Here is a 25,181-nt window from a genome sequence, read left to right on the forward strand (position 1 = left end):
CCTGCTCTGGATGTGCCATGTCAGGAACAACTCCACAGAGAAAAGCCTTTACTGATTAACCACACATTAAACATGGACAATGACAATAATGAGAGTTATTTTCCAAGAACTAATGAGGAGTCTCATGGTAGAGGAGCCCTACATAGAAGAGAAAATACAGTTCAAGTTTGCAGTTGAAGTTCTGCAAGGACAAAGTGACCTACCTGTGTTGGACTTTGCACCAACACCACTCACACCTGTTTGCAAAACTGCCCTAGCAAAGACAAGGTTGAAAAGGAAATGCTCAAAGAATGAACATTTTTAGTTTCTTTCATCCATCCACTCATGTAGAGACAAAGCTCCATCTCAAGATCTGCTCATCCCCTTCCTATTCCACTGGGGAGGCTCTCACCCTTTCCTGCTCATGAAATCTTGATTTTAATAAGGTAACAGCCTGGAGTTGGCACCCTCAGAAACTGCCGGTAGTTTCACACACTGGGAGTTGAAAGGTTTATTAAAGCAAAGCTCAGATGATCTGTCCCACACTGAATTCCAAATATTGGGTGTTGGGAGCAGAACGTGTGATGCAGCAAAGCTCATGCTGAAGAAGCAGAGCAAGCTGTGCTCCTGTGTGTGGCTGTTGGGAGAGACAGCCTCCAAAACCAGAGGAGCTTCCCAATAATCCCAGTTGTTTAATTCATATAGAACCAGAGGAAAAAAAAAGAAAGAAAAGAAACCTTGCTCAAAGGGTCTCACTTTGCTTGGAAAATCCACTGAGAGACACTTCACACCAGCAACAGGGACCTGGCCTGGTGTCAGTGTTAAGTGACAGTGATGACTCTCAACTAGCTTTAACTTCATTCCAGATCCTTTAACTGGTCATCCCTTAACTGGCCAAACTGAGACACCAAAGGTGGGGCTCAACCCTCTAACAGCCATAATCATTCTGATAAATGCAAGAATTAACAACATAATTAACACCCATTGCAGCAAATTCTCTGGGTTTCCTTTCAGCAGGCAGAAAACGGGTGGTTTGACCCGTCACAACTAGGTGACCAGTGGAGGTGGGACAACCTGCCCCCCAGCAGTGCTTGCTTCTCTCTGTTGACTTTCAGATGGGACCTACATGAATAGTTAAGGCTCAGACTGGGTTTGGCTCAAGATGTAAAGAGTCAAGCACCTGCAGCTCATACTGACTTCAGCATGGCTTGCAAAGATAGGGTTTCTTTAGATCCCAATGGGAATGTGATGAAAGTTGAAGCTTCTATGTTAGAACATTTAGGGGGGCTACAGGAAAGCATGAACTGATAGGATAAGGGGTAATGGCTTCAAACTGGAAGAGGGGATGTTTAGGTTGGAGATGGGGAAGAAATTATTTGCTGTGAGGGTGGTGAGATCCTGGTCCAGGTTGCCCAGAGAAGCTGTGGCTGCCCCATCCCTGGCAGTGTTGAAGGGCAGGTTGGATGGGGCTTGGAGCAGCCTGGGCTGGTGGGAGGTGTCCCTGCCCATGCAGGGGGGTTGGAGGTTGGAACCAGATGGTCTTTAAGATCCCCTCCAACCCCAACCAGTCTGGGATTCCATGATTCCATTGACTGGGACACCAGCCTGCATCCCAGCGTGGCCAGGCGAGCATCTGGGCATTGGGAATTGGATTGGAAACCACCAGCAATTCCAGTGCAAAACATGGATTTCCACAGATCCAGAACCAAGTGTAGGTGGAAACAGAACCAAGTCCCGATTGATAAAAAAAGGATGGTACGCAAATAACACTTGGCAGCTTCACAGCACTCAATAAACATTAGTTAATTAATCCTCACAACATTCTAATGGAAAGACTTCAGCAGAGTAAGAAGAGCTCACAGGAAACCATTTCTTGTACCAGGGTTGGAGAAGGACTTAGATGTTTAAAGTACAGCTTGGGAAACCAGGCCTGCTAATCCAATGAGGTTGATCAGGATCAGATTTCTTTCATCTTATTTTAGCCGCACAGAGATTGCAAATCTAATCTGATTTGTAATCTAGACATGATGTTAGATAAAATCTCTTGCACCTCCAATGATGAGATGAAGCAAAGCTGGTTTGTAACTTGAGCAGGAGCATCACCAGCAGAATTCAGCACAGCTGCTTTAAGGTGCACTAACCTAGAATGAAGTGCCACAAAAAGAGGAGCAGCCCTCCTATAAGGACAGGCTGAGAGAGTTTGGATTGTTCAGCCTAGAGAAGAGAAGGCTCCAGGGAGACCTTAGAGCACCTTCCAGTGCCTGAAGGGGCTCCAGGAAAGCTGGGGAGAGACTTGGGACAAGGGCAGGGAGGGATGGGATGAGGGGGAAGGGTTTCACACTGAAAGAGGGGAGATTGAGGTGAGATCTTAGGAAGAAATGCTTTCCCGTGAGGGTGGTGAGACCCTGGCCCAGGTTGCCCAGGGAAGCTGTGGCTGCCCCATCCCTGGCAGTGTTGAAGGGCAGGTTGGATGGGGCTTGGAGCAGCCTGGGCTGGTGGGAGGTGTCCCTGCCCATGGCAGGGGGGTTGGGACTGGATGGTCTTGAATGTCCCATCCAAACCAAACCTGTCTGGGATTCTATGATAACGTTGCTGCCCAAGCTCCCTAAGGTGCCTTCTGTCCTCTGACAGTCTGGAAACGAGGCCTAAAACCTTTGCCCAATCTTAGTGTCACAAAGAATACTCAGAAAGCAGAAGAGAGGAGCTCCAAGCTCAGCCTTTGGACCAACAAACAGGCTACTACTGCCTGGCAAAGAAAAGGAAGCAGCAGGACAACCTCTATATCCAGCTTTTATCTATCCTGCAAGAAACCAGAGGGGGAAAAAAAAAAAGTATAGTTTACTGCAAATGGACCTCTTCGCTCTTCATCAACACTGTTAAGAAAAGCCATTATTCTCCAAAAGGGATGCTGTTTAGACTCTGATAGATTCATTGTTCTCTGCTGTGTCTGGGACAGCATGAGCGGCTCTTCCCGCTGCTAACATGATTGAGGGAAGAACACAGTAATAAATACATGCCCATTAAGCTGGTGAGCCTCTTTGCACTTCACTGATACTAATAGGGGAGAAATGAAACAGTTTCAAAACAGCAAGTTGCCAAAACTGCATTTGGAAAGGCTGAGGAGTGAGAAGTCACAACTGACACACCACAGTTCATGCTCCGCCAACGCTCGCAGGAAGGGGCTGGCTGGAGAATAGCAAGTGTCTGTCTCCAAGGGACAATTTCAAAAAGCTGCATTTTTCCTCTCACTACAGATCATTCAGTTTGGGGTTATTTTAAAATTTTTATTCCCTTCTGCCAAGCTTTCAGGGTGGAGTTTCTACAGGTACAAATTCTGGTAAAGGAGCTGCCTCGTTGCTCTCTTATTTTCTAACAAATATACCCACAGCTTAACAGGCACCTATGAGTAGGATGAGGGGTTCAGGTTTTAGCTGAAGGAGGGGAGATTTAGGTTAGAGATTAGAAAGAAATTCTTTGCTGTGAGGGTGGTGAGACCCTGGCCCAGAGATGTAGGAAGTCTGTTGATTTGACTGTATATTAGAGAATCATTGAAAGGTTTGGGTTAATGGTTTGGGTATTTACTTAGAATCATCAAATCCCAGACTGGTTTGGGTTGGAAGGGACCTGAAAGACCATCCAGACCCAACCCCCCTGCATGGGCAGGGACACCTCCCACCAGCCCAGGCTGCTCCAAGCCCCATCCAACCTGCCCTTCAACACTTTCAGGGATGGGGCAGCCACAGCTTCTCTGGACAACCTGGGCCAGGGTCTCACCATCCTCACAGCAAAGAATTTCTTCCTGATGTCTGACCTAAATCTCCCCTCTTTCAGTTTAAAACCACTGCCCCTTGTCCTATCACTGCCCACTCTGGTGAAAAGCAGAGGAAAATACAGATGGATCCAAAATCGAATCACCCGGGGTCTCGGAGCTACAAGGATTTTAGTCAGCCAAAGATCCACAGCTCAAGATGTTTAGTCTTGGTCTTAGGAAACCTGGATTCATTTCCTCCCTCCAACCCAGACTTCTCTTCAGCAGCTGAAGGTGGAACCACAGCCCCACCATCCCTCCCCATCCTAGGTGTGCACTCCATGTTGTACAGGCAGACAGAAAATACAGGGAGCTGCTCAAGTAAAAAGAAAAAATGCAGCATTTTGGGAATGGGGGAAGGGAACTTCAGTGTTTATTAAGATCAGTTCCCTGAACCAGCTGTGCCAGTGGAAGCCAGCAAGGAGGTGGGAACACATGGCCGGGAGGAGAGGAGGCAGAGACATGGCAGTGCTGCCTCAGATCAGCTCAGGCTGCCATGGAATCACACTTCCCCTTCGCAGGATTCTGGGCATAGAACAAATTTGTGCCAGTTGACACAGGAAGTTCAGGGGATGATCAATTGAATGGGTATCATCTTTCTCGGGGGCACTGGTTTAGGGACAGAGTCGCCTCCGGTAGGAACATCGGTTGCATTTAGTTACTTCTACCATTTTTTAAAACATCTTCTTGGCCCCACAATGGCTTTTAAAAATACAATAATAATAATAATTAAAAAACCACTTGCACAGGAAAAAAAAATAAGTATAAAAAGCATCACTTGCTCTTTAGAGTCCTTGCTCAAGCACCCTCAGACGTTTTCTGCTATTCTGTGGCTCTTTACCTCTCTCTGCTGGCAGGACCATCGGGAGGAGCTGGGGTGGCAGCCTGAGATCAGGACCAAAGGGACAGAGGGGAAGTAGCAGAGGACAAGGAACCTTCATCTCCCTATTTCTTAGACTGTATTCCATTCCTTGTTTAGATAGGAAGTTTTTAGGGCAGAGTGGGGTGCATCTATAAATGGGGCAAATCGGGGATCTGATTCTTTGCTCATTAGCCTCAAATCCCTCCAAATATTGAACAGCAACTGTTCAATATTTGGAGGGATTTGAGGCTGATGAGCAAGTGATATTAGGCTGACAGCTTAGCAGCTATTTCTGCCCCAATTTCAAAGGTAAAAAATGATTCCACACACAACAGGGACACATTTTGCTGGGCACACCAATGGCATGGTTCCAAACATGGAATTACTGCAGGGAATTCTAGCAAAGAAAATCAAACTAGGAGGCATTTTGGGGGGGAAGAGCTGAAAGACAAGAGCAGCTTGAAGTTCATCATGACATCTCTCCAGCATTGCTACCCTCCTTCAGTCCTTCCAAGGCAGATCTTGGGTGCCTGGATGTTGTTGTCCACATCCAGTGTTTGTTAGCCCTTTCCAAGGGCTTTTCTGCAGCGCTGAGCACAAAAACCACAGAGTAAAAAGCAGCTGAAGAGGAGTAAAACAGCAGAGATTTAAATCTCTCTGTATCTGATAGCCGAGTGCTGCTTCTCTTAACTTTTACCACTGCTGACATGCCAGCACCAATCTGTTCCTCCAATCTGTGCTGGTCTGTCGGGCAGGTTGGGAAAGGGACTCACAGGCACAGAGGACACAGATGCAATCCTATAAATCAGTGCAAGAAGCCCGAGGATAAAGGACAAAAGCCACATTATGCCCTGCAGTGGGTACAGCCCTTTGCCTTCAGGGTACAGCTCAGCACTGACCCTCTCAAATTAGAGAAAACACCCACTTTTGAGCGAGCTGGCTCTTCATCTTTCTTCATCAGGCTGATATTTTACAGCCCCTGTTTTTACAGGAGGACGTATTCCCTCAAATGAAACCTTTTCCCTCCAGCGGAGATTCCCTCCAGGAGGCAGGCTGGGGAATTGCCTGCCCAGGTTAGAACTGGAGATGTTACATTCTACACCTTCTGCTGCAAATTGGCTCCCAGTGCACTTTGTGTGTGTCATTTTCACCTCCCCACTGGAAAGGTCTCACCCGTCACCGGAGCTCCGGGAGAAGGGACAGATCCCAGGAGCTGCTGGTGGAAACTGGTGCTGAACCCAGTGTGTGGCAGGGGGCTTGGAACACACCCCTCCTGCCAGGGCTCTGAGGAACGTGGGCTAGAGTGGAATGAGAGAACACTTGATGAAGAGCACAAAGGACAAAGAATGTCCAAGCAAGATAAAGGAACCCTCAGCGAAGGGCAATAGCAGGACTACTCAGAGAATCAGAGAAAGGTTTAGGTTGGGAGGGACCTTCAAGACCATCCAGACCCAACCCCCCTGCATGGGCAGGGACACCTCCCACCAGCCTAGGGTGCTCCAAGCCCCATCCAACCTGCCCTTCAACACTGCCAGGGATGGGGCAGCCACAGCTTCCCTGGGCAACCTGGGCCAGGCTCTCACCACCCTCACAGCAAAGAATTTCCTCCTAATATCTCATCTAAATCTACTCTAGTTTCAGCACTAAGAGTACAGGAACACCAGTCATTCTGCACACCTGCTGAGCACACATTATCTTCATGGAGGTGGAAGAGACAGGACCTAACTGACAACTGAACCAGTTTCTCCCATCAATATGGATCTTACACATCTCCTTTTCTTCCCTTCTTCTAAAGATCCTGCTACTTTTTAGCTTCCTCCAGGACCAGGAGATGAAAGGGGACACACGCCAGCAGGTGACATGCCCACACTTCAAGTCCACTTGCCCTCTGCAGAAGGAGCCAACTGAAGGACATGGATGGATGTGGTCACCAAACAGAACCATGCAATAGGAAGTTTATAGAACACACCAGTTCCCTTCAAGTTCTCACAGCAGAACCTTGTACTTCCAGCTGTCTCTTCCATCAAACACTTCTGGAGTTCAACCACCCAACACAAAGCCATGCAACCATCTATAAACCCAACCAGGAGACCAAACCTCCCCAAAGCCTTCAGGGAGTCAGCTCTCCAACCCTGTTCTACACAATTCTTACAGTCCTGATAAGACAAATAACCAAAATGACCAAGAGGCCAGAAATACACCCCATGTGCCTGATTTACCAAGAGTATCTTTTTATTTAGAGAAAAATTATGAAAACATAAGAACCTGTCAGAAAAGGGGCCTTAATTACAGTGCAGGTTTATTTCCTCTACATAGAACATTTTTGGTTGGTGAGATTTTAATAGGTGGAATATGAGACACCTGACTTCATCTCTAATAAAAAACAAGTCTTCACATCTTAGGAAAATAAATCAGTCTGGCTCTCAAATGGTCAAAGAAAAAGTTGGGTAAACAAGAGAAGCTGAAGAAGTTGAGTTTGGAACATGTTCTGCTGCTCCTACACGTGGCAATTAATAAATACTTACCAAGCAGCTACTAGCCTTCTGTTTTGCTGAGGACATAACTGATACACCTCTGGTAAAAATTATGGCTTTAAAACATTTTTCTACTGTAGGAAAACCCCCTAAGTTTCTCCTCACTAAAAACCTACCAGCAGTCCAGCAACTACTGGCAGTTAAGAGATCAACTCTTCCTTCTCGCTACCCATGCCCAAGAAATGGGATTTTAGCACCTTGAGTTAATGTTCATTTTTGCCCAAAAGTGAAATAATTCCTGTTCAAGAGCAAGCACAAGAGCTATTGCATAAGTGTGAGAGACTTGGAAGTGGAAGAGATGGCAGGGTTGGTGTCCATGGAGCACCTCACAGAGAGCAAGTGGAGCGAAGCAGCATTCATTCGGGAAAGTGGCTTAGAGATGGTCCATGGGGAACTGGAGCAAAGTACAATTATGGATCTTCAGAGTGGTGTGTTGTTTTTTTTTCCTCTAGATAGTCCATAATTGTTCCATTTCAGCTCATTTTAAAAAATCTGATCTGCAAATGCATAGAAGAAAGACTCACTCTACAAGAACCCTGTCAAGAAGATAAGTGTGGAGGAGATACTTGACGTTACATAGCTCTAGGCTTTTATATTTTCCATTTGTCATGCAGTGAAACCATTTCAGCAAACTACATAGATTGTGCTGAGCTGTTGTGATGCTTCCTGCTACTGCCTGCCATCCTGCAGGAGAACGGATTTCTGAATGAGGCAAAAAAAAGAAGAGAGGAATCTGAACACTGTCAAACGCGCCGTCCCACAAAAGTGGCTCAGCTGGGAGATTAGGGAAACATCTCTGTCAAAACAACTTGTCTTCTTGATCTCAAAGCTGATATTTGGGGGGGTGTCAGGTTCTTAGAAAGTTAGTGCATTAAAACTCTGCCCAAACTGTTATTTTTAAATGCTTCTAAGGTGATAATTATTTTAACTTTGATTATGAGGCCTGGGAGAGAATCCAGGCATCTCATCTACGCATGTGCCATAAAGAGCCTGTTACGAGGGAAGCAACTGCATCTCTGAGAGGCTCTAGAAACCAAAACTTGAGCAGCTCTGAAACAAAGAAGATAAAATCTGAGTTCTTCCCTCTTGAGCACCACATAAAGCTCTACTTAGCTTTCTGATAAGCAGTAAGAGAGAATTAGCCTCTCTCAGATACAACCGTGGTACCATGTCAGATGAACCAAGTGGCTGCTCCCGGAGATGCTTCTTGCCCACACTGAACACGAGGTGATGAGCTCTACTCACAGCCAAAGAGGAGTAAAGAAAAAAAATAAAGCCAGACAAAATTAAATTACCTCTCATCTGCTGGTCACCAGCATGTGGCAACTTCAGCAGCATATCAGAGGTGTGTGTGACACTGGGACATCAGCTACGTAAAACATCAGAGGGCTCAGTCTTTTATTTAAACATCAATGCATCCACGTGAGCCCCAAACTGGGCACCTCTCCAGAGCTGCACAGAATCCCTTTCCTGAATTAGCTCAAGAACAACTGTGAATTGTTAATGCTTTGTGGCCAGAGGCCACAGATAGTGGGGCCTAGAAGAGCCATAAGAAAGGTAAAACTTTGCTTGAGGAAAGCAAAAATATTTTCTCCAGGTGTCTTCGGTTCACCAGGGAAAATTTAAGGTGGTATCTATAAAAGTGAGATGCACAATGTCCACTCCTGGAACCACCAACACAAGAAGGACATGGAGCTGTTGGAGAGGGTTCAGAGGAGGCCACCAAGATGATCCTTGGGCTGGAGCAGCTCTGCTCTGGAGACAGGCTGAGAGAGCTGGGATGTTCAGCCTGGAGAAGAGAAGGCTCCAGGGAGACCTTAGAGCACCTTCCAGTGCCTGAAGGGGCTCCAGGAAAGCTGGGGAGGGGCTTGGGACAAGGGCAGGGAGGGAGGGGATGAGGGGGAATGGATTAAAACTGGAAGAGGGAAGACTGAGATGAGATCTTAGAAAGAAATTCTTTGCTGTGAGGGTGGTGAGCCTGGCCCAGGCTGCCAAGGGAAGCTGTGGCTGCCCCATCCCTGGCAGTGTTGAAGGGCAGGTTGGATGGGGCTTGGAGCAACCTGGGCTGGTGGGAGGTGTCCCTGCCCATGCAGAGGGGCTGGAACTGCATGATCTTGAAGGTCCCTTCCAACCCAAACCAGTCTGGGATTATGTAATTCCCTTCCCCCAAAGCAATCAACAAGCACGTTGTTCGTTCTGCAAACTCACCAATCATTAATTAGAAACTTGGAGCTGTATATATCTGGAGTATGTATCTGGAACACCCATATTTAATGCAGCCCTCAGCTCCCCAGATCTCCCCTCACACTCCTCTCCACCTTCCCTTCTCCCCCTGGAGTTAGAAAACAAACAGTGCTCAGACTGCAAGTTTCATGGCATGCATGGAGAGCAGCACCCACCCCTCTGTCCTCCACACAGAGACAGCAACCACAGCCCTGCTTCTAGATTTCCTATTAGATCTTCCTCTCCATTTCAAATTAAAAAAAAGAGAGCATTCAGCTACTCAACATGAGAAGCACCCAACACCTGATATCACCCAGGAACCCCCATTTTCATACAGATCATTTGGACCTTTCAGCTCTTTGGTAGAAATGCCCAGCGATGGCAAAACTGGAAGTTGGTTGTTATTTAGCAACCCCAGCACAGCAGCAAACACAAAGGCAGAAGGATACCATGCCAGCTGGATGACAAGAAGGTGCCCCAGGGGATGGAACCAACTAATCCAAATAAAAGACTACACAGATCACCTTTGATGCAAGGAGAAAAGCACACGAGATTATCCACACTTGTAATGGTTAATTGCAGGTTTCAATGACCCAGCTTAAAACCACAAAGTAATGCCCTCCCACAGGAGAAGTTTGTGTCTAAAATGGTGGCTCTGCTTGAGGGGATGGAGATACTCTCTCCCTTGGCCATAATCAGGCCCTCAGAAAAGGTAAGCAACAACCACTTGGGGAAGATTCTCACCTGCTTCATTGCAACCATAGGCAGGCAAGTAGTTTATTCAAGTCCACTCAAGAACACACAGACAGAAAGGACTCTGGGGTTTTTAGGTGTCCCTCAAGGAATGTCACCATCATGGCCCCAGAAGCTTGCCAACACACCACACCTTGCTGAGAAGCTCCCAGTTAACCCAGTCACAAGTTCCAATCACCTCCATCCAGATGGATCACGGGAGTGCCCCAGTGTTTGAGGCTTTTATGGGCCAATTCACCCCTGTCAGCTCCACCTGCCACTTCATTGCAAGAGTGAAGAAGGACCTGCTGGTTTCATGGATCTTTTCTCCAGGTTAACCAGGCAGCTTCAGCTGCTTCATACTTAAAGAAGGCCTATAAGAAAGATGGGGACAAACATTTTAGCAGAGCCTGTAGCAACAGGACAAGGGGTGATGGTTTAAACTGAAAGAGGGGACATTCAGACTGGATAATAGGAAGACATTTTTAACTCTGAGGGTGGTGAAACCCTGGCCCAGGTTGCCCAGAGAGGTGGGAGATGCCCCATCCCTGGAAACATTCCAGGCCAGGCTGGATGTGTCTCTGAGCAACCTGCTCAAGTAGAAGATGTACCTACCCTGGCTGGACTATATGAGCTTTAAAGTTCCCTTCCCATCCAAACCACTGTGTGATAATCGTGGTTGCTCTTGTCCTGCTGCAGCCTGGGCAGACAGATTGTCATCTGCTTTCAGGTCCCTTCCATCTTCACCCATTTTAGAGACATCCTGGCTGAACATTCAAGTCTCACAGCCCTGCTGGGATCTCACCAGGGCTTGCTCACCTCTCCCTGTGGTTTGGTTTAATGAGTGCAGCAAAGCAGAGTTCAATACAATAACAAGCACATGCTGCAATTCCACCTCAGGCTCCTCCTGGGACAGCTACTTTCTCCCACAGTCAGCAGGACAACTTAAACCCCTCTAACATAATTGACACCATGATCAAAGTCAACCATGTCAAGACTTCACCACAAAAAAAAGACTTTTTACACTGATGTGATAACATTTGTCAAAGTAAGGCATTTTTGGCAGCACTTTCTCTCTCCTCCTCCACCCCATACCTTGATTTTACACCCAGAACCCTGCAACTTGCAGAACAAGGTTCACCCCCTGCCTACCTTGCCCTGACTGAGGGCAACGAGGGACGTGATGCTTTTGGTTTTGCTCTCTCCATCTGATCCTGAATGAACTCTGGGTAAATCCTGGGTCTGTCACTACTCGAACCCAAAATGTAGGTCAAAAGTCTGCGTGGTTTGCCACAGCAAATGGCTTGTGTTTCATCTGCCTGGAGGCAGATGGGAGCTGAGTCATCTGCTGCTGCATCATTCTCTGCTCTTCTCCTCTCCTCAACCCTGGTTTCTTTTTTCTTACCACCAGACCATGGCTGGAAGAATTCAGGGACATGAAAAGGCCAGGAGAGCAATGCCTCGTGCTGCAACAGGGGATGTTTGTTTCCCAGTTATTCGTGGTGAAGCCATGGCCCTTTCCCACCGCAGCACCCACCACACAAGTAGCCACTTTCAAAACTGAATGTCAGTTTTCATTGTCTTCATTTACCTGCCACACTCATCTTTCTTGAGAAGAAATAAATAAATAGAAGAGGTTATTTGACCTGCAGGATGTGGGAGGGGAGCTCTACCATTCCCATCACTGTTCACTTGGGAGGTGCACTGCTCCTTTGGTCGATTCTTACACCTCCTGAAGCTTCTCTGCCAGCCAAGTCTTGCTGTTCTTTACATCACACTACACCACAGTGGATTGAAGTCCTTTATGCCAGATGGACAAAGACACAGCACAGAAAAGCCCCTGTGTCTGTGTTATGGTCAGGTGTCCGCACATGGACAGATAAGGAAGAGGAAAGAACTGAGGATTTTTTGTTTCATGCTACTGGTCAGGAGGTAAAAGGCTCGAAGAGCAGCCCAGCTCCTCTGCAATGCTCATCTCAGCTTCCACAAGCTTCATGAGCTCCTATCAGAGCAGAATCAAGTTATATAAAAAAAAATGACCCTTTTCTAAGCAACTGCCTAAACCCTGCTAAGACCTTCCCACCTGTGGGGCTTCCACAACCTCCTTCAGCTTCCACCCCAACAGTAGGAACATCACCCAACAAAAAGTATCACTGCTGATGGCACCACCTACAACGCGAGGACATCCAGGGGGTTACACACAGCCCAAACAACATTTATGTCCATGAAGAAATCAAAAGAAGTGTGGCCAGCAGGGCCAGGGAAGTGATTCTGCCCTTCTGCTCTGCTGAGACCCCACCTGGAGTGCTGTGTGCAGCCCTGGAGCCCTCAGCACTGGAGAGACATGGAGCTGATGGTGAGTCCAGAGGAGGCCACCAAGATGATCCTTGGGCTGGAGCAGCTCTGCTCTGGAGACAGGCTGGGAGAGTTGGGGTGTTCCTCCTGGAGAAGAGAAGGCTCCAGGGAGACCTTAGAGCCCCCTCCAGTACAGGAAAGTTGGGGAGGGGCTTTTCACCAGAGAAGATAGTGATAGGACAAGGAGTAATGGTTTAAACTGAAAGAGGGGAGATTGAGGTCTGGCATCAGGAAGAAATTCTTCACCATGAGGGTAGGAAGGCACTGGAACAGGTTGCCCAGGGAGGTTGTTGATGCCCCATCCCTGGAGGTGTTCAAGGGCAGGCTGGATGAGGCTTGTGCAGCCTGGTCTGGTGAGAGGTGTCACTGCTTATAGCAGATGATCTTTAAGGTCCTTTCCAAGCTTTACCATTCTATGATTCTATAAGAAACAGCCATTATTATACCAAAAGGAACAAACACAGCAGGAGAGGGGGCTGGTGCAGCACAGTTGCTGGTACAAGAACCTACAGGACTGACAGTAAGGTTTCCTTCAGCTAAAAAAAAAAAAAAATTACTTGTTTTGCTTTTGTTTTTTGGGGTTTTTTTCTAACTTCACAAGCTCACTTTCCAAGGGAAAGGGAGGCAATAATAACATTGGTCAAAGGTGATCAAGAGCTCTGCAAGTCAGAAACCACAAACTTTGCACTTATGCTAAATAAAACAACGTGTTTATATTGCAAACCTCACTTCTGCTCACCAAGGTTATTAACAACATCAAGAAATAACTTCAGACCACCCCAAATTCACTAGAACACACTGCAAGGGACCAGAAGCAACACTGCAGGAGTCAGCAACTGACTGAACAGACCCCACATGAGACTTTACCAGTAGAAACACCAACAAAAACAAGCCCTGCAGTCATGCATTGACTGCAGACACAGCCTAAAGAAGGAGCAGAAATGTAAGAAAAGGGTTTTTCCTCTTACCTCTTTGTTGGTGACTCCTGGGGGCAGAGTCCCATGCTTGTAATCCTCCAACAACTGCACAGCTTCCTTCAGACGACTCTGCAAACACAACAGGAGCGTGGTCTGCAACACTTGTCCTGCACCAAATCATGTTCTTGAAGGCAAAGAACTCAAGTTACAGAATTATATATTATACACTACACTATATGACATATATTCTAGATAATGATACATCATATCATTTCCCAGAAAGAAGGTACACTTCATAGAATCTCAGAATGGTTTGGGTTCCTTCCAACCCAAACTATTCTATGATTCTATGATTTACACCTTTTTTTTGGTGCCAGCCTCATGGTGGGTCCCTTTACCCTGGAGGGATTTCAAAGGCCTGTAGATGTGGTGCTGAGGGACATGGGTTAGTGGTGGCCTTGGCAGGGCTGGGTTGAGGGTGGGACTTGATGATCTGAAAGTTCTTTTCCAACCAAAACAATCTGATGATTCTAAGACCTGCCTTGGCTCCCATGCCCTCTCCCAGTCCATGCACTGGGGAGGTACAGCTGAAAGGAGAGGCAAGGTAGGAGCCTGCACACATTCAGCATCACCTCTGAGAGCTCAGTGGCCACTAAAGAGTCACAATTCATCATGTTCCAGCCAGGAGAGCAGCTCCCCACAGCTTTCAGGCAGCAGCCCTGGGTAACCAGTGCCTGCAGCCCAGGCCCAGCTGATGAACCTGGAACACCACCACGTTCCCATGCATTTCAGGAGGATCCCAGAGTGCCACCACATGGAACCACTGACCTGCACAGCTGCTTTACACACTCAAGAGGGCTTTTGAAACCAGTTACGTGCCCTCCAAAAATACCCAAGTCAGTCACTAGTTAAAGCAAGAACCCAACCATCACCATTCAAATACCCACGTGTGTAAATAAAGATCTTCCTCACTTTGTGATTAATTAGAAAAATAAACACACTTCATGTGCTCAAGGGAGCACAGGAGCCTTAACCCACACTATCAGTCTGTCAGAATAATCAATTTACTCTCAGAATTGTTAACAGATAAGAGAGATATTTAATAAGTGTTCTGCAGCTGAAGTGAAGTTTTCATATGCAGAACACTTTCAAGAACTATATATATTTTAATTTCAATAAATATATAAGGATTTTTTAAAATACACACATTGTGTGCATACATATGCACTATATTATATAGAGGATATATATATAGGTATACTTTACATTATATATATACATATTTCTTGAAATAAAATCCCCAGGGCAGAAGCAGACAGGTAGAAAGATCAGTCCAAGCTAAAGAGGAACAAGTCAGGGTACAAGTGGCTCTGCTGGTATAAAATCCAAGCCTGCAGAAAGCACGAGATCACCCAGTAATGGCTCCCAAATATTTGAAGCCAAACAAATCACTCAGCTAAACATCTTCAGAAGCCTCCTGCAGGTTTTCTGTCATCCAGATGAGTAACACTGACTTGGGTTTGACATTTCTGCATTAGCTCTGCTGTGCTGGCAGCCCTTCCCATCCTCGTGCAGGAGGAGTTCTCAGAACTACAGAATATTCGGCTGAAAATAACAGGATGGTGGCTTGTGGGAAGCCCTGAGGTTGCAGTGCAGTCATGTCAAGGCTCCTGGTGGTGGCTGCCAGCTCTGCTCTCACAACCCTCCTGCAAACAGGGCGAGTGTCCCAGCGCTCATTACGAGCCCGCGGCCATGGGATCGGTTGCAGGGAAACCACTTTGCTGCCTTTCATCCCAACATCAAAGAGTACTTGGTTGTTTCCTTGGAAGCACCAGCAGTTGCTGCAACCTGAAAGCTGCAGTTAATGAGTAACTATTGTCCCTCAAACATTCCACACACGGGACAGAAGGAACAGCAGCGATTCCTTCACAGCGCAGAGCCCAGCGGGCTGGGATCGGATCCACGGCCGCTCGTACCCGGGCTGAGCTCACATCATCTCCATGGTATTTCCATTGATAGGTTTTCTGTGTTCCTGTGCTGATCAGCAGCTGCTCCACAGAACCAGAGAGTCTGCACACAAAGGCCAAGTGAGGTTCAGCACGAGGCAGGAGGGATGGCTGCAAAAACCTGCATATTCCTGGAAAAATGTGGGCTAAGAGATAGGGCTTGTTTGTGTTGGGTGTTAGTCATAGAACCCCAGTCTGGTTTGGAAGGGACCTTCAAGTTCATATAGATCCAACCCCCCTGCATGGGCAGGGACACCTCCCACCAGCCCAGGCTGCTCCAAGCCCCATCCAACCTGCCCTTCAACACTGCCAGGGATGGGGCAGACACAGCTTCCCCGGGCAACCTTGGCCAGGCGCTCAACAGCCTCACAGCCTCATCTCCAGCTCCCTCTTCCAGCTCAAAACCCTTGCCCCTCATCCCATCCCTCCCTGCCCTTGTCCCAAGTCTCTCCCCAGCTTTCCTGGAGCCCCTTCAGGCACTGGAAGGTGCTCTAAGGTCTCCCTGGAACCTTCTCTTCTCCAGGCTGAACAAGAAGAAAAGCTGACCCTGAGGTCCCAACAGCACAAACACATGACCTGGGCAGGCTCAGATTTCTGCAAGACCCTCGGGGCTCTGTAGCTGGAATGACCTATTACAAGAAAGACCAGTTAAGAGTGTTGGTTGATCACTGGAAAACTACAAAGCACTGGAGGCATGGGAAACAAATAGGATTTGTTGGTTGTTTGAGGCATTTCCAACCTGTGAAGTAATCATATGAGGTCACAGTAGCACTTGAGCTTCTTGAAGTTGTTCTTGATAGCTCCTTGCCCTGTCAGCCTCGTGGTTGTTTAAAAATATCAGATTAGGGAAAAGTTATTGCCCAGCATGTATAATTGTGTAATATTGTAGACAGCCCAATAATCCAGAGGTGAAAAGCCAAGCAGCCAAGCAGCAGAACAACTAATGGCTGGGCATCTAGGGAGGACAACCCTTCCTGCCTCCAAAGGCTAGAAAAGAAGCCAGGAGTGCCAGGACAACCTTCTGGAGAACCATTTGTGCTCATTACTGGTATGTGTTTTTGTCACCAAGATTACCTACACTGTGTGTCTTGCAAATTATCTACACAGAACAGCATGTAACTCTGAATGAAAAACTGGAAGGAATAGATGAATGGGTCTGTGTTCTATTTTTTTCTCCTTCTCTTGAGGAAATCTTAGTAGTTACTATAACAACCCTGGCCAGATCCCATCTTATTTAGTGTGGTAACAAACAGAAAACAAAAAAGCTCTGATTTTGCTTTTAAAACTGCAGCCTTCATGAATTTCCTCTTTCAGCTCCACGGGGAGAGAGGGGAACTTTTCTCCAAGAAAAGAGTCCCAGACCAACACTCACTGCTGGTGGTTGACAAAAGGGTGGCACAGAAAGGGAACAAAAGTGTTAAAATGCCAGGACCACGTTAAGAAGGTGCCTTTCACATGGCTTGGAGGTGTTCAGGTGGTTTTACTGAGTGACCCACAGCTTGGAATTGTCATCAGTGACAGCACAGGCTTGTCTTTCATTCCTCCTAGAGAAGTGAATCACGTTCTTTAAAAATGAACCTCCAAAAAATAGAAAATAACAGCTCCAAATGCCACCCAGCTCCACTCGCTGGTTTTTAGAAGGATACAGCGCTGCTGCGAGAGTGGGTCATGTCAAAGATGACACCTCATTTCCATTTTAACAGGAGGGAAAAGAGAGGTCTGTCTGCAGGGTTGTGCTACTGTTTCAATATTTGTTGTTGCCTGATTTCCCTCTGCTCTCTGTAGGAAGAAGTGTCACTGGAGTTTTTACAGCATCCCTCAAAAAAAAAACCACCCCAAGAAAAGGCAGCCCCAGCTTTTCCTCGCACACGTTGCTGCTTTCATACCCCTGTTCTCACCAAAACTAGAGCACTTCTAGTGGTGGATGATGAGGTCTCAGCTCTCACAATAGGGTGCTAGACAGACCATCTGCACCCAGAGGATGTTCTTACAAACCCAAGCCCAGCAGCAGTGCCAGGAATCTACCAAGCTCCGTGATTCCGAAGCTCCAACTCTGCTCCACAACTGCAGCCTAAGCCATGTCCACCTGGGAAACATCACCCAAAAGCAACAAGTCTTTGGAAAAAGGCTCAATCTTCTGCTGAAGACAGCTGGAAAACACCTGGGGTTTGAACTACAGCCCATGAGAGGTGAGTGATAGGCCACCAATGATCCATGAGCCTGGGTTTTATGGTTATGGCTGTGCTATTAAATGAGATGGAGCAAGGATGAGCCTGCATCAGCGTGACCTCTGGAATGGTTTGGATTCAGACCATCCAGCTCTCTGCCAAATGATTCCCAGTCACCATGGGGCCAGGACAGCTGCTAGGAGACCCCCTTTGGGGAGCAAGAGTGCTCAGCTGCATGGCACAAGGCACATCAGCTGGTTGCACAGCCCAAAAACCACTATCTGACTTGGTTTGGTTGAACTGGCTTAGATGGAACCCAGAGGTTTTAATCCAAAGAGCTGATCTAACCTGTTCTGCCTTGACTCAGGACAACAGGAGTTGACTCAGAAGGTTGTTCCCTGGAGTACACCTGCAGGACTACATCAGCAGAATGTCTTGGTCTGTGTAGAAAGAGTTGCTGAAGAATCATGTTATTAGAAGCTTTGTTTGGTCAAAGAAAGGAGGAGAAAGAACAAAACCAGAGATGCCAGTTGCCCACATCACACTGAGCTGATGGCAAGCTCCAGGAAACCTTCATGGGGGCCCCGAGTCCCTCACGACCTGGGGCTCACAGGAAAGCTGGGGAGGGACTTTTGACAAGGGCTTGTAGTGAGAGGACAAGGGGGAAAAGGATTAAAACTGGAAGAGGGGAGATGGAGATGGGAACTTAGAAAGAAATTCTTTGCTGTGAGGGTGGTGAGATGCTGGCCCAGGTTGCCCAGAGAAGCTGTGGCTGCCCCATCCCTGGCAGTGTTGAAGGGCAGGTTGGATGGGGCTTGGAGCAACCTGGGCTGCTGGGAGGTGTCCCTGCCCATGCAGGGGGGTTGGGACTGGATGATCTTGAAGGTGCCTTCCAACCCAAACCAGTCTGGGATCTGTGATTAATCCAGCACCCTGGTGGGACAGAGGACAACCACACTGGTTCCCATAGGTGACTCTGCATGCATCAGACACCTCCTTCCAGCATGTGAGCTCTTGTATTGACTGTTCACCTTGTCCTCCTTGCTCAAGGGCACATTGCTTCTGTCTCAGAGATCTGTCTCTTGTCTTCTCTTGGATCTCAACTGGTGCCTGCACATGGCTCGGAGCTGCCTCCAGAAACCCATATGTACACATACAGACCATAATAGCAGTCATTGTGCCAGCAGCACCACAACGTTACTGCTACAGAGTCAGCAGGGGGAAAAAAAAAAAAAAAGAGTCAAATTTTGCATTTGAGGCTTTTAAGAGAAAATCCACTGATGGGACAGGTCACTCTGGAGCAGTTTGTGTCTCCCTCTGCTCATTCAGGGCTTGCCCCAGGGCTCTGGGAGAGCACCAGCTCAGTGATGATCCACTGTGAGTTTCACCAGTTTTAGGTTCAGACTAATGAAGACTTCCTGGCACATGATCCAAAGGAAGAGTCTTCTGGCCCCCAGCACCACAAACTCGAGGTGGGATAGGGAAATCCAGCTGTGCTCTGGCATCAGAGCCTCAACAGCTCCTGATTTTGTCTCTCCAGGGATGATCCATACGGCAGACTTGACTCCAGCTGGCCCCATTGTATTGGATCTACAGTGACAGACAACAGGAGCCAGAAACTTTTTGTTCAAGTAGAGTTACTGCTACAGAGTCAGCAGGGGGAAAAAAAAAAAAAAGAGTCAAGTTTTGCATTTGAGGCTTTTAAGAGAAAATCCACTGATGGGACAGGGCACTCTGGAGCAGTTTGTGTCTCCCTCTGCTCATTCAGGGCTTGTCCCAGGGCTCTGGGAGAGCACCAGCTCAGTGATGATCCACTGTGAGTTTCACCAGTTTTAGGTTCAGACTAATGAAGACTTCCTGGCACATGATCCAAAGGAAGAGTCTTCTGGCCCCCAGCACCACAAACTCGAGGTGGGATAGGGAAATCCAGCTGTGCTCTGGCATCAGAGCCTCAACAGCTCCTGATTTTGTCTCTCCAGGGATGATCCATACGGCAGACTTGACTCCAGCTGGCCCCATTGTATTGGATCTACAGTGACAGACAACAGGAGCCAGAAACTTTTTGTTCAAGTAGAGCCAGCAGATGTGACACTGAATAAACACAGACAGTCAATCTGCTGAGTAAGAAGGTATCGTTCATATAAATAACATACATCTAATCCTGCTTCCATTTTAAACCCAAATATGGGAATGCAAGATGCTCAGTGCTCTGAACAATGACATGAGGCAAAGGCAGAGAACACACAGCCCCTCCGAGCTCAGCTCCACTCTTATTTCACTTTTCCTTGGAATTCTTTTCAGATCCACAGCTTTTTCCAGGAAGAGCTTCCCACAGAGCCTGTCCAGGCTCATGTCAGATGGGCTAAGTTAGCCTGACAAACCTGGCTGCTGGGCCCTGCTGCTTCTCCTGATGGACCCTCATTAGAGAGCAATTAAAAGTATTATTCCAATCATTTGAACCTCAGGCGTTTTGAAAATAGGCATCACACCCACTGAAGGGCTTCTCATGGTCTCAGGGACAGGACCTGTTGGGCTTGACCTCTGAAATGACATATTTCCTGCTTATTGAAAAAGTTTGCAAATTTGTAGCTGCCAAAAAAAGTTATTGCATATATGATCTGAATTAGCACACAGGAAAACCTTCTCTTTAGAGATTACATGCAATATTGGAGCAAATGCCCATGCAAAACATGGGGCTCCTGGAGAGAGTCAAGAAGAGGCCACACAGATGCTCAAAGGGCTGGAGCCAGGCTGGGAGAGTTGGGATTGTTCAGCCTGGAGAAGAGAAGGCTCCAGGGAGACCTTAGAGCAGCTTCCAGTGCCTGAAGGGGCTCCAGGAAAGCTGGGGAGGGGCTTGGGACAAGGGCAGGGAGGGATGGGATGAGGGGGAAGGGTTTTAAACTGGAAGAGGGGAGATTTAGATGAGACATGAGGAGGAAATCCTCTCCTGTGAGGGAGATGAGACCCTGGCCCAGGTTGCCCAGAGAAGCTGTGGCTGCCCCATCCCTGGAAGAGTTCAAGGGCAGGTTGGATGGGGCTTGGACCCAGGGGGGTTGGACCTAGACGGTCTTTAACATCCCTTCCAACCCAAACCAGTCTGGGATTCTGTGATTCTATGATACAATGGTGGCCAACAGCCTCTTTGAAACGGAGATGTTCTCCAGGTCACCTCTCCAGGCTGAGCTCCATATCAAGGCCAGTGGCTTTTGAAAACTGATCTCAGCCTTGGCCTGACCCTGCACTTCACAAGGGGAAGTATCATCTCCAACATAATGGTGAAAACCAGCCAATTTACTGTCTGTGGTTCTGTTGGGTTCTCATCCAAGAGGTGCTCACAATGAATGACATTATACACTGTGGCCTCATGATTTTGAAAAAAGCTGGTAGATTTAGAAGGAAGAGATTATTCAATGTCTTTTTGGGGCCCTCCTCCCCAGCCACCACAATGTGTGAGGACCTGGGCTCAGTTCACCACTAGCTCCAGTGAGCAGTTCAGCTCCCTGTTAGTTTCAGAATTGTTTGCAGATTTATTTTCACCTTAAACCATCCCACCTGAAAAAGCAAAGACTAAAAAGAGAAAAAAGGAAAAAGGGAAAGACAGGTGCCCTCCACTGAAAGCAAACCCCTGTTTTCTGGCCAAGAGGCAGAATTTAGTATCATTAGTAGAAATCTTTTTTCTCAAGAAAGAACTATTACCTGACTATTTTATGAAAGCAGGGAAAGGCAGTAACACTGAACAAGCCTAAATGAGACAGAAACAGGCCAGAAACACAAAAGCCTGTTGCAAACAGGGTAATAATGAAGGGAAAACTACAACTCCTTGCTCAGAAAAGCTCATCTTGAAGAAATGACAACCTGCATTGTGAGCCCACCCAGCTCATTTCCATCAATATTTGCTCCCTGATCTACTCACCTGCATTTGGTTTTGTTTGTTGATTTATTTCTTTTCCTGGCAGCAATTAGCAAATGCCCATGCAAAACATGGGGCTCCTGGAGAGAGTCAAGAAGAGGCCACACAGATGCTCAAAGGGCTGGAGCCAGGCTGGGAGAGTTGGGATTGTTCAGCCTGGAGAAGAGAAGGCTCCAGGGAGACCTTAGAGCAGCTTCCAGTGCCTGAAGGGGCTCCAGGAAAGCTGGGGAGGGGCTTGGGACAAGGGCAGGGAGGGATGGGATGAGGGGGAAGGGTTTTAAACTGGAAGAGGGGAGATTTAGATGAGACATGAGGAGGAAATCCTCTCCTGTGAGGGAGGTGAGACCCTGGCCCAGGTTGCCCAGAGAAGCTGTGGCTGCCCCATCCCTGGAAGAGTTCAAGGGCAGGTTGGATGGGGCTTGGACCCAGGGGGGTTGGACCTAGACGGTCTTTAACATCCCTTCCAACCCAAACCAGTCTGGGATTCTGTGATTCTATGATACAATGGTGGCCAACAGCCTCTTTGAAACGGAGATGTTCTCCAGGTCACCTCTCCAGGCTGAGCTCCATATCAAGGCCAGTGGCTTTTGAAAACTGATCTCAGCCTTGGCCTGACCCTGCACTTCACAAGGGGAAGTATCATCTCCAACATAATGGTGAAAACCAGCCAATTTACTGTCTGTGGTTCTGTTGGGTTCTCATCCAAGAGGTGCTCACAATGAATGACATTATACACTGTGGCCTCATGATTTTGAAAAAAGCTGGTAGATTTAGAAGGAAGAGATTATTCAATGTCTTTTTGGGGCCCTCCTCCCCAGCCACCACAATGTGTGAGGACCTGGGCTCAGTTCACCATTAGCTCCAGTGAGCAGTTCAGCTCCCTGTTAGTTTCAGAATTGTTTGCAGATTTATTTTCACCTTAAACCATCCCACCTGAAAAAGCAAAGACTAAAAAGAGAAAAAAGGAAAAAGGGAAAGACAGGTGCCCTCCACTGAAAGCAAACCCCTGTTTTCTGGCCAAGAGGCAGAATTTAGTATCATTAGTAGAAATCTTTTTTCTCAAGAAAGAACTATTACCTGACTATTTTATGAAAGCAGGGAAAGGCAGTAACACTGAACAAGCCTAAATGAGACAGAAACAGGCCAGAAACACAAAAGCCTGTTGCAAACAGGGTAATAATGAAGGGAAAACTACAACTCCTTGCTCAGAAAAGCTCATCTTGAAGAAATGACAACCTGCATTGTGAGCCCACCCAGCTCATTTCCATCAATATTTGCTCCCTGATCTACTCACCTGCATTTGGTTTTGTTTGTTGATTTATTTCTTTTCCTGGCAGCAATTTTCCTTCTGAGAAGGCAGCAGCACTAGCAAGCTTGGCTGAAACCAGCTCAGGGTCTCACCAGCTACCAGAGGGAGGTGAGAGGCTGACAGGTGTGGATTCACTGATGTCTACTAAAGAGCAAGTCCTGCTGCAGCTTTAACAGAGCTCAGCTGGGCAATCGATCAGCTGTGAGACACAAATCCACTGACAACCCAGCTTCATTACCTCTGCTGCTCACAGAAGAGATTGTTTTTCATCCCAACCCACGTAATAAACAGTACTTGAAGGAAAAAAAGGTGTGTGGACATTACCTCAGTCACAAAGAGAGTGCGTGGATCAATGATGTCCAAGAAGTGCCTGAATCTGCCATAAAATGAAGTCTGGAAGACAGAAAAAAAACCCCAAAAAAATGGGTTCAGTTAGAAATTGTGTTTCACCTGCTGCAGAGAAAGCTCTTCTTTCCTCTGCAGAGCTAAAGTTGCAATTAAAAAGAAATAATATAGAAGCTGTTCCCTGGTAGTTTGTGACAGGAGTTGGGACACTGTTAACAGCAGCACTGCTATTGGCAGGACACAGATACAGATGCTTTAATAAAGGGCTGCTACCATAACATCAGGGTGCTAAAATATCCTGGACTTCCCTAAGGGGGGGCTAAGGAGGCAATACGTCTTTTTTTTGGGGGGGGGGGACTCCTGGGAGATGCATCAGACCACCAAAACCCAATGTACAACTCCAGACCTCCCATGTCAAGTGATGCTGTCAAGGAATTCCCACCCTGCAATGTCTGTAACACCCTCCCTGTGCTGCTTGGCCTTGTCCCCACCATCCCCAGGGACCAGCAGCACCACAGGCTCACAGATTCTGGGCACAGATGAGTGTGAAGGAACTCCTGCACCCATATTCTGCTGGGGGAGAGGGGGAGAAAGGTATGTGAAATGATCTTTTCAAATGGTCTAAAAAGAGTTGAAAGTCTCAACAATGAAACAAGTGTTTTTCTCCTTGAGGGGAAGGATGAGAAAGGGAAAAGATAAGACTAAGAACAAACCCAGTTCTGTGTCTTACATTCATTGCAGTCCAGGCCCTACCTAGGGCTGGGATTCATTGTCATAGAACTATGGAATACCAGCTGGGAAGGACCTCAACTGGTCCAACCTTTCATGGCAAAACCATGGTCTAGACAAGAAGGTCCACCACCCTATCCAGCTGCACCTTGAAAGTGTCCAACACTGTGCCTGGCCCTGCACAACCCCAAAACAGATGGACTGAGCAACCTGGTCTAGTGGGAGGTGTCCCTGCCCATGCAGGGGGGTGGATCTAGATGATCCTTAGGTCCCTTTCAACCCAAACCAGTCTGGGATTCTATGATGACTGTGAACCTTAATGTATGTCAAAGAAACCATAACTTTATGGTTTGGGCTTAGTCTTAGCTGCACGTTTGGAAAAATCCCACCTAGATGTGCTGGTGGAGGGATAACACGGAGCAAAAGCTGGTGAAGATGCTTTTGCTGGGAGCAGCCAAAGTGTCTGAAGGACCAGAAAGGGATCCAGAGAACTGGGAACAAAGTCTGAAAGAAAGGGCAAGGTGTCTGGGAGAAAGGCTGGGAAGGTCATGGGCAGCTCCAAAGGAACAGAGAGCAGTTTTGACTCAGTGTTCAGAAAATAAATACAAACAAAAAACTGACTTTAGGCAAGCCCAAAGCACAGGACCATGCAATATTGATATGCATACAGGTACCTCATCACTCCAACACCACCCTGGATTCTTTCCAGGATGCAGATGTAGGCTGAGCACCAGAGCTGCCTCAGTGCAGCCTGGACTCTCACCTGGGTGTCCTGAGGGTACCAGAGCACTGGAACAAGATGCCCAGGGAGGTTGTGGAGCCTCCATTCCTGGAGACATTCCAAACCCACCTGGATGTGTTCCTCTGGGATCTGCACTAGGGGACCCTGCTCTGGCAAGGACATTGAACTAGATGATCTCCAGAGGTGCCTTCCAACCCCAACCATTCTGTGATTCTGTGAAGGACAAACAGACATGGGGCAGCCTGGTCTGATGCTGCTCTCTCTCCCTTGGCTTCTCCCCAGCAGAATTTGCAGCCCATTGTGGATGCAGAAAGGACCCAGGTCACAGATCTCCAGACACTCTGGATTATTAGGACCCCTTTGCCCTGGGTCTTCTCCAGCCCCATGCAGGAAAAGCTCTTTCTCCATTTGCAACAGAAACCTGCTCTAAATAAAGGCCTGGGCTATGGATCCAGCAGCAGGATGGCATTTAATCACAGCCTGGCATCACTTTAGGAAACATGCTGGTTCTCCTTTGCTGAGACTATGGAGCACAGAGAAACAGCACTAACACTGCCTCCTT

At 47.5% G+C, this 25,181-nt stretch overlaps 1 protein-coding gene across 1 annotated transcript in view; it reads right to left on the bottom strand.

Moving 5' to 3' along the window:
* Window positions 1–24,781, bottom strand: part of SFXN5 (sideroflexin 5) — a 96,007-nt gene extending 71,226 nt beyond the window's left edge. Inside the window, exons 1-3 of the mRNA XM_010001415.1 lie at window positions 24,728–24,781; window positions 23,128–23,196; window positions 13,462–13,539 (exon numbers count right to left, since the gene is read on the bottom strand). Of these exons, the coding sequence (XP_009999717.1) occupies window positions 13,462–13,539; window positions 23,128–23,196; window positions 24,728–24,781 (201 nt within the window). The remainder of the gene's footprint in view (window positions 1–13,461; window positions 13,540–23,127; window positions 23,197–24,727) is intronic.
* Window positions 24,782–25,181: the final 400 nt, after the last annotated feature.

This window comes from Chaetura pelagica, unplaced genomic scaffold (genome assembly GCF_000747805.2).
Source record: "Chaetura pelagica isolate M959 unplaced genomic scaffold, ChaPel_1.0 scaffold427, whole genome shotgun sequence".
Classification (NCBI taxonomy): domain Eukaryota; kingdom Metazoa; phylum Chordata; class Aves; order Apodiformes; family Apodidae; genus Chaetura; species Chaetura pelagica.